The sequence below is a fragment of the Hordeum vulgare genome, chromosome 4H (assembly GCF_904849725.1).
Source record: "Hordeum vulgare subsp. vulgare chromosome 4H, MorexV3_pseudomolecules_assembly, whole genome shotgun sequence".
Taxonomy (NCBI): Eukaryota; Viridiplantae; Streptophyta; class Magnoliopsida; order Poales; family Poaceae; genus Hordeum; species Hordeum vulgare.
Window position 1 is genome coordinate 6775811 of NC_058521.1, and position 9742 is coordinate 6785552.

Below are 9742 nucleotides of genomic sequence, written 5' to 3' on the forward strand. Positions count from 1 at the left end.
GAGATAGGGATCTGAATGAGTAAGTAGAGAGAAAGGGGAGACCAAACTCACACCATCGACGCAGCCAGAAGGAGGGTCAAAGTAGGCAGTGGGAGTGGAGGACTCGAATTGCCGCCTCTGTGAACCGACAACCGGAGAAGAGGCGCTACTTACCTGCTCATCGGTGTCAATCTATACGTAGAGAACACTCAAAAAGGGGGTAACAGTGACAGGAGTTTGCGCGGTGAGGTGGGGTTGGCTATATAGGATGACCGAATTGGTGGGAGATGACCCCAATTCCTCACATCACTTTTCGAGAGACGCGCGAGCTCGCACCATCTCTGTGAATACAAGCGGACAGCACCACGTTTCCGTCCCCTCCATTGCCCGAGCTTGGGTGAGAGAAAGTGATAGAATCAACCACCCCTAAGAGGCATGTCCGAAAGGTGCTTTCGGTTCTGTACTTTGCAGGCAAAACAATGAATGTAGCTGTAGGCAACCAAACATTCAAATTTCACCGTGCGCATGCATGGTTGGGCTCTATGCAAGCAATCAAAGTGTCCCAATTTTTTTAGATACACTTCAATAATTTTGCTTGGCTTTGAGTTGACACTGAAACGGTTCTTCTACCCCTTACCCAAACTATTTATAGAGCGACTAACAAGCAATTGTCTGAAACTGTTAATTTGGGCCAGCCACCTTTTTTCCATCGAAGGTCCCCGCAACGTCCATTGATAGGGTAATTCTAATCTCCTTGGTTCCCGCAACATCCGCTGATAGAACCAGCCTTTGAATGAATGCGCGCTCATAGTCTCAACTGCTAATTGTAGGACTATTTCTTAGTTAATCTCGCTTATTGCTCTCGCATCATGCGTAGCGCGAGCGGCCCGCCCATTAGCTTTGGACACGCTCACTCTCGGGTTTCTTTCTTTTTTCTTTTTTTTCTTTGGTTCTTTTTGTTTTTTCATTGGTTTTCTTCGTTATCACTTCACTTTTTTTGTTTTTCTCCTTCTTCGTTCCTTTCTCAGTTTTGACAGTTTGTTCTTTTTTTTTATGGTTTTCTTTCTTTCTTTCTTTTTTCTGCCTTCTTTTCTTCTTTTAGCACTGTTTCATTGTTTTATTTTTTCTTTTGCTTCTTTCTATGGCTTTACCCCTTTCTTTTTTTAATTTTTTCAACACCTGACTACATTTTTAGTACATGGCACGAACATTTTTTTGATATAAATTTAATTTTTCATATGCATGATTAACATTTCGTGAATAAATGTTTTGTTGTCTATTGTTTTAACACACGTTTACATTTTTTATATACACGTAAACATTTCTTAATACAGGTTTAAGATTTTTCTTATATATGATTGACATCTTCTAAAATATATTTTATGATATCTATTTTCTTTGTAAACATCGTACCTTTGTATTATACTGCTGATTAATTTTTAAAACATATTTGAAAATTTATATATACATGTTTAACGTTTTTGAAATACAGGATTACATTTTCCCTCCCTGAGGCAATGTTAGAGCTATTCACTATGCTCTAGATTACCCGTTTGTGTTTTTTCCGTACCTATGCATATATCAATGAAATGGGGTTAGAAATACATGACTAACATTTTCAAAAACACATATTTTGGTATGTCTTGTTTTGCAATACGCATTAAACATTATTTTTGTATACCAAGAACATTTTTATGTACATGTATAAATTTTTGCAAGTGGATTACTAATATTTTTAAAAACTTATATTATAATTTCTATTCTTTCATACACACCATACATTTCTTGTATACAACAGAAACATTTTTCCTATAAACTTTAACGTCTTCGAATGCATGATTGGCCTTTAAAAAGAATCATGTAAATTATTTTTTGTAATATATATTTGTAATATTTGGAAGTATATAGAATAATTATGAAAAAAATATATATAGAAACCGTAAAGAAAAACAGGAAAATGAGGCAGTGGCCTCCTGCGTGCTGGCCTGGCACATTTAGGCGGGTGCCTGATTGCGCACGCTAGTTGCCGGCCCATTTTCGAGCTATTTCAGGGGAAAGCTGACGTTTTCTCGCTTGGTTTTTTTTAGGGCTAATTGGTCAGATCTTAAACCAAAAACAAAGCCTTGGTCTCAGCGTTTTGACCTTCCCATCCAATAGACCGGATAAATGGACTACTTAGTAATATACTGTGGGATTACAAATGAAGAAATTTTAGTTTATATTAGAAATCAAATACCTGTTTTGGTTTCACCATAAAGAATAAAATAAACAAAAAATATCTAAAGTTACGATAAGTAATGAAATCATGGCACCATTACTATGCCTAAAGAATAAAACAAAGAATACAAAAACAAATCATGACAAATTTTTTCACACAATTTACCCAGAAATTGCCCTTTTGAAGATATTCAATAATGCACATATATCATTAATTTTCTTAAAAATATAGGTATTCTAAGAAGGAATAAATTAGTAGAATTAGTATGACCTTTGGAGAATAAAAAAAATTAAATAAACGATAAAGTTTTTCCATAGAATGATTTTTTCTAACAAAAATGAATTAGTGGTATTGGTATTATCCTTAAAGAAGAAAGAAAATAAAATAAAAAACTAAAACAACATTCAAAATATTGATTTTCTATAAAAAATGAATTAGTGGTATGGAATCAGAAAAATTACACATGAATTGTATTTTGTTGTAACGTAAGCATACACATATAATTATGATTTTTTTGCAAAAAAAAAAAGTTTCGTAAGAAGGAGCAAATGAGTGTCATTGGTATTACCCTTAAGAAAGAAAAAAAATGATAAAAAGCAAAATATATCGTTTTACAAGAAACAATGAATAAGTGGCATTGATATAACCCTTTAAAAATAAATATTTTCAAAAGTTACAAATTGCACACACAACTTTACGCTTTTTGTAGTATACGAAAATAATCATATAATAGTTACATTAGTATTACCCTTAGAGAAGAAAGCAAATGAATAAAAACTTAAAAACAATAAAATATTGAAGTTTTCCAGCAAAACTGGATTACCGGTATTGGTATTACCATTAGAGAAGAAAGAAAATCAAAACTAAATAAATTCAGAATAATAAATTTTCTATGAAAGAATGAATTAGTGAAATTGGTATTACCCTTTAAGAAAAAAAAAAATTAATAAACAAGGAGTAATAAAACTTACACATAAATTTCGAATTTTTATACTGTAAGCATAAGCATATAGTAATGGTTTTTTTAAAAAAGGTAGTTTTTGAAGAAGGAATGAATTAATGTCATTGATATTACCTTTAAGAAAGAAAACAATGAAATAAAAGAAAAAAAGCATATTAATGAGGCTTTATAAGAAAGAATTAATAAGTGACTTCGGTATTACCCTTTTAAAAGAAAGATTCTCTGAAATAAAAACTTGCACACTAAACTTTTTTACTATTTCTAGTATACAAATAATAATCATATAATATTGTAATTTTCACACATATTGTATAGTATTAGTGTGCATACATTTACTCACTCTACATCCCAGTTCCCAGGTACACCAATAAAAAAATCTACTAATGAAAAGAAAGAAAAAGAAAAAACACATGAAAAAAGAAAAATAAATAAACGAAGAGAGGGAAGGTGGGTCATCAGATGGGGACCTCCTATTCGCCGCGGCAAGTAATAGTGCGCCGCACAGGGGTGGCGCCCCTACTGGGCCAGCTCATCTTTGCCTCGCACCCAACTTGCCCGGCCGAGCTTATTTTTTGTTTCAAAAAAATCTAATAATTTGTTTTTCTATTTTTTCAAATTCCGGAATACTTTTTAAATTCTTTAACTTTTTTTCAAATTTTGTAACATTGTTTTGAAATCTGAAACATTTTTATAAATATTCCAGAACATTTTTTCAAATTCCGGAACATTTTTATGAAAAATCCTAAACATTTTTAAAATATTCGAGGACATTTTTTTAAAAGTCCAGAACATTGTTTCAAATTTCGGAACATTTTTCAGAATTGCGAAACAGTTTCTGAAAATCCAGAACATTTTTGAAATAGAAACAGAAAAAAAGAAACAAAAATAAATAAAGAAAAAAACGAGAAAAAAAGTAAAACTGGTTTAGGAAATCTTCTAGAAAGTTCCCCAAACCGGAAAAAATCGTCTATGGAAGTCTAAAATGTTCCCAAAACCTACTGCCTCAGACATTTTTCACATTAAGCTTCAAATAGGATTTTCCCATCAGATGAGCTAGAGCTCACGCAGTTGCAGAGCTAATGAAAAGAAAGAAAAAGAAAAAACAGATGAAAACAAAGGAAAAAAACAGACGAAGAGAGGGAAGGGTTGGTCATCAGGTGAGCGGGATAGTGCTCGCGCAGTTGCAGAGCTAATGGGCTTGAGCGCACCAAGAAATTGAGTGACCCAGAACTGAGGTTATTCAAAATTCGCAGGCCGAAACAAGACACACCACATAACTGAAAAAAGAAGGAATTGTCTAACGTGCCCATATTTTGGCCGAAACAAGACACACCACAAGCAAGCCAACAGGAGTCCCGCACTCCGGCTACTACCTTAACGTGCCCATATTTTGGCCGACGGTGACAGACCAGCCGCCGGTCCAGCCACTTCTCATCGTATACCCTGAGCATGCAAAAGCGGCTCCATCCCCTGCTTGCCGTAGCCCTCCCGCTGTCGACCCCGATTGGCTCACACAAAATCTCCTGCGCACCACTAGCTCCGGTGTTTAGGAGAGGTCGTCGCCCTCCCCTTCACTCCAACGCCTCCCGCCATGCTCATCCAGACTCCTCCCTCCTACTGGCATCCATCCATCCATCTCCCTAGACACAGAGAGAGAGAGAGAGAGAGAGAGAGCCTTATATTGCAGTGCAAGAATGGATTACGATCATTCAGAATCAGATTGAATTGTCTCCGATAATTCAACTCCTAAGCTGAAGCAACCATCCGCTCCAAGGCATGCATATATGCGGTCTGTGGAGATTAACCCGTGATCCAGTTGCAGATCAAGTGATCGTTACGGTTTGCAGATCAAGCAACCATCTTGTTAAACGGCGCGGAAGAAATTCTTGTGTAGCTTGCATTGCAATCCCAGGCAGATTACTTGCTTGGAATGGTTCGTTGGCCACTCTCTGTCTGGCTCCGAGCCTGCGATCGGTCGTCGGCATATATAGGCACCGGTTATCGACATTAGCCTCACAGCTCAGATTAACCAGCTAGCCACCGGTTATCGACATCACCAGTAGCTTCGACTGGACCAGCAATGGCGATGGGTGGCAACAACAACGAGGGCCGTGTCGGCGACGACGACAACGTCATCCTGAACCCGGAGTTCGACAGCGGGCTGGACGGCTGGTCCGGCAGCGGGTGCAAGATCGAGCTGCACGACTCGCTCGACGACGGCAAGGTGCTCCCGGCGACCGGCAAGTACTTCGTGGCGGCCACGGGGAGGACCGACACGTGGAACGGCGTCATGCAGGACGTGACGGCGCGGCTGCAGCGCAAGACGGCCTACGAGGTCGCCGCCACCGTGCGCCTCTCCGGGGCCAGCAGCGTCTCGCCGTGCGAGGTCCGCGCCACGCTCGCCGTGCAGACCGCCGACGGCAGGCAGCAGTACATCTCCGTCGGCAAGTACGTAATTTTCACTGCATGCCGGATCACGGTGATCGACATTGCCGGCGAAGCGCGTGCCTTTGGTCTCATGCATGCCGGCCGTTCGTGCGTGTGGCGCAGGTTGCAGGCGTCGGACAAGGACTGGGCGCAGCTGCAGGGGAAGTTTTTGCTCAACAGCACCGTGGCCAAGGCCACCATCTACATCGAAGGGCCCAAGGCCGGCGTCGACCTGCTCCTCGACTGCCTGCTGGTCAAGCACGCCCAGAAGGCACCGCCGTGCTCGCCGCCGGACTTCCAGGTGAACGCCATTCCGTTATCTCTCAAGTTGGTCCGTGATGAGCACCGGAGTTCAGTATCCGCTCCATCAGATAAAGCTTTCACGCTTTAGTCACACAAGAAATTGTAGCTAAACCGCCACGTTACTGTTACACAAGTTCTTTCTCAATACCATGCGTCACGCCCGCTTTGCATGCACGGTACGTAACTCTTTGTACATTTTTACTAGAAGCATTGACAACATCGATGAACTGATCAACCATGCATACCAAAAATCATCATGCAGTGCAAATATCCGCTCGACAAATATCTAAATTCATAGATCATCTCACGATAACTACAAACATTGCAGAAAGCCAAAGATCCGTCGTCATCATCGCCTCTTCCACATAAAAACCGGACAAAGCTTGTTGTAGTAAAAGGAAGTTGTTTTGATCCTTGTTTTTTTAACAGAATCTTGAGTATGGTGCCAACATCATCGAGAACAGCAACCTCGACGACGGCCTCAACTGCTGGTTCCCACTCGGGCCGTGCGCGCTCGCCGTCCGTGACGGCTCGCCGCGCGTGCTCCCTCCCATGGCGCAGGAGTCTCTGGCACTGGACGATGAACCGCTCAACGGCAAGCACATCCATGTCACCAACCGCACGCAGACGTGGATGGGCCCCGCACAGATCATCACCGACAAGCTCACGCTCCACGCCACGTACCAGGTCTCGGCCTGGGTCCGTGTCGCCGGCCAGATGAGCGGCGCGCAGAACATCAACATCGCCGTCGCAGTCGACAGCCAGTGGGTCAACGGCGGGCAGGTCCTGGCGCGCGACGAGCGGTGGTACGAGATCGGTGGCTCGTTCCGCGTGGAGGCCAAGCCGGCGTCGCGCGTCATGGTGTACGTCCAGGGCCCCGACGCAGGCCTGGACCTCATGGTCGCCGGCTTCCAGATTTTCCCCGTGGACCGGAAGGCCCGGGTCAAGCACCTCAGGAAGCTCACCGACAAGGTGCGCAAGCGTGACGTGGTGGTGAAGCTGACGGCGGCAGACGGAGCCGTGCTCCAGGCGGCGGAGTGCGTGGAGGTGCGCGTGCGCCAGGTGTCCAACAGCTTCCCGCTGGGCGCGTGCATCATGCGCACCAACATGGACAACGAGGACTTCGTGGATTTCTTCACCAAGCACTTCAACTGGGCCGTGTTCGGGAACGAGCTCAAGTGGTACTGGACGGAGCCGCAGAGGGGGCAGGTCAGCTACGCCGACGCCGATGACCTCCTCAAGCTCTGCTCTGATAATGGCATGTGCGTGCGTGGCCACTGTATCTTCTGGGAGGTGGACAACATGGTGCAACAGTGGGTCAAGACGCTCTCCACCGATGACCTGTCCGCCGCCGTCAAGAGCAGGATCGACGGGCTGCTCACCCGGTACAAGGGCAAGTTCCGGCACTACGACGTCAACAACGAGATGCTGCACGGCTCCTTCTACCAGGACAAGCTCGGCAAGGACATCCGCGCCACCATGTTCAAGACGGCGAGCGAGCTCGACCCCGACGCGCTGCTCTTCGTCAACGACTACAATGTGGAGGGCATGTGCGACATCCGTGCCACGCCCGAGGCGTACATCGAGCAGATCATCGGGCTGCAGGAGCAGGGCGCGCCGGTGAGCGGCGTTGGGCTGCAGGGCCACGTGAGCAACCCTGTGGGTCCAGTGATCCGCAATGTGCTGGACAGGCTCGCCGTGTTAGGCCTGCCGCTCTGGTTCACGGAGCTAGACGTATCGGCGGAGAACGAGTACGTGCGCGCCGACGACCTGGAGGTGATGCTGCGGGAGGCGTACGCGCACCCGGCGGTGGAGGGCGTCATGCTCTGGGGGTTCTGGGAGCTCTTCATGAGCCGAGACTCGGCGCACCTTGTCAACGCCGAGGGGGACATCAACGAGGCCGGACGCCGGCTGCTGCAGCTGAAGAAGGAGTGGCTCACGCACGCGCACGGCCAGGCCGACGAGAACGGAGAGTTCAAGTTCCGCGGGCATCATGGAGCGTACCACGTCGATGTGGTCATGCCCACCGGCTGCAAGATCACGCAGGAGTTCACCGTCGATAAGGACGACTCACCCATGGTGCTCAACATCAATGTGTGAGCAATGCACACGCATGTTCCATCGATAACTCGATATATATGGCGGGGAAGAAGCCCTAGATACTCTACGAAGCAATGGTTATAGCATATATGGTAATCTATGCCCGGATCGATGTCCAAGAAATAAGGGTGTTTGTGGGAATTATCATGTTCATCAACTTGACCATGCTATATACATGCAAATATACAATTGGTATGGCATTTCTATGGTGTGTTTGTAATATAACAAGATGTTAAACCAGATTGATATGTTTGCCTTTTAATCCTGAACATCAAGCAAAAGAAGAAAGGCGACTCTTCATGTACGATGATTGTTGTTCTAACGTGCTGGTTTTGTATGACATTTGCACGATGACTTCATAACTCTCTACTACAACAGAGTTTGTCCAGATCCGATGAAGGAGGGATGATGATGGTGGTGCACCCTTAGATTGCTCTAGTGATTGTAGTTGTTGCTAGGTGGTGTGCATGTGTGAATGTAATTTCTATTACTTCTGGTTTTCTTTGTACTACCATAACAATTGATGAATGGATTAAAATATTTCCCGTAAAAAAATTCTAAACATATGGGTGCTTATTTCGATAAACAAGGTTTCCTCAACGAAGTAGTTGATAATGCACCCATCGTTGGCGACCTCAACCTTACCCGTAGCCATGAGGACCGAAACAACTCTAACTTCTCCTCAAAAGCTGCTTGGTACAATGATTTTATCAACGATGTTTTCTTCTCGTATGTTGTGTATATAGTTTGGTTGCCTACACCCCCTATCCCCACTCACCAAAAACACATACACGGGTAACCTCAACACTCAAACAATAGGTTACCAACACAAACACTATAGGCACCACATGGAAATTTGAGAAAGCATTACGCAGTACATTAACAACCATAGTCATGTAATGTCATTATTAAATAAACATGTCCTAATAACCACACATAGTCTTAAACCAACACACACTACTAAAAGACACACTAACGCTTCAATGCAAATGCCCCGACGCGCTCTTTGCACCTAGACACCACCTCATCACTAGAGATGTTGAAGGCAATGACATTAAAGCTGTCAGGAGTCAATAGGTTGAAGGTGACAAGGTACCCGATCTATAGCTCATGAGTGATGCGTCTCAAATGTATATGTATTTTTTTATTGTTTCATGCGATGTTTATATCGGTTTGGCATAGGTTTTGCACCAATTTATATGAATTTTCTAGACCAACCTATTAGTTCAGTATCCGGTCTGAGCTGTTGTTTTCTGCATGGTTTTGGTTATGTAGGTAAATCAATTTTATCGGGCTAGAATTTTTGCGAAAAAATCAATGAATTTCAAGTTGAGAAGGTTTCGAGGAGCATCTACATATATAACTCACTGATTTTGTGTCGCGATGCGATACGAATGTTTTGGGAACCCCGGGTTCCGGTTTGGGGGAACTCGTCAAAACTCGCAGTTTTGGCCTATTCCGTCCAGTTTTGTATGCTATTACTCACTGAGTTTGGTTCCGCTAGGAATCAAATGTTTTGGGAACCCCTGGGTCCGCTTACACGGAACTCGTCAAAACACGCAGTATTGGCCTATTCCGGCCTGTTTTGTATGCTATTAGTCACTCATTTTGGGTCCCGCTGCCATCCAAACGTTTTGGAAACCCCGGGGTCCCGTGCTACCTCTTGAGCTTGCGTTGGTTTTTCCCTTGAAGAGGAAAGGGCGATGCAGCAAAGCAGCGATAAGTATTTTCCTCAGTTTGAGAACCAAGGTATC

General features: G+C 43.9%; 1 protein-coding gene across 1 annotated transcript; it reads left to right on the plus strand.

Moving 5' to 3' along the window:
• The first annotated feature begins 5147 nt into the window (after window positions 1-5147).
• On the plus strand, window positions 5148-8188 carry LOC123450997 (endo-1,4-beta-xylanase 1-like). The gene is made up of 3 exons (XM_045128011.1): window positions 5148-5606; window positions 5709-5886; window positions 6318-8188. Exons 1-3 carry the CDS (start codon window positions 5239-5241, stop codon window positions 7986-7988), a joined length of 2217 nt encoding a protein of 738 aa, XP_044983946.1. The 5' UTR covers window positions 5148-5238; the 3' UTR covers window positions 7989-8188.
• The last annotated feature ends 1554 nt before the right edge of the window (window positions 8189-9742 follow it).

What these genes read in the sequence shown, in the direction of transcription:
- LOC123450997 (XM_045128011.1), top strand. Translation starts at nt 5,239, where the DNA reads ATGGCGATGGGTGGCAACAACAACGAGGGCCGTGTCGGCGACGACGAC. An exon ending in CAGTACATCTCCGTCGGCAA is followed by an intron (nt 5,607 to 5,708) that starts GTACGTAATTTT and finishes CGTGTGGCGCAG; the next exon opens with GTTGCAGGCGTCGGACAAGG. An exon ending in GCTCGCCGCCGGACTTCCAG is followed by an intron (nt 5,887 to 6,317) that starts GTGAACGCCATT and finishes TTTTTTTAACAG; the next exon opens with AATCTTGAGTATGGTGCCAA.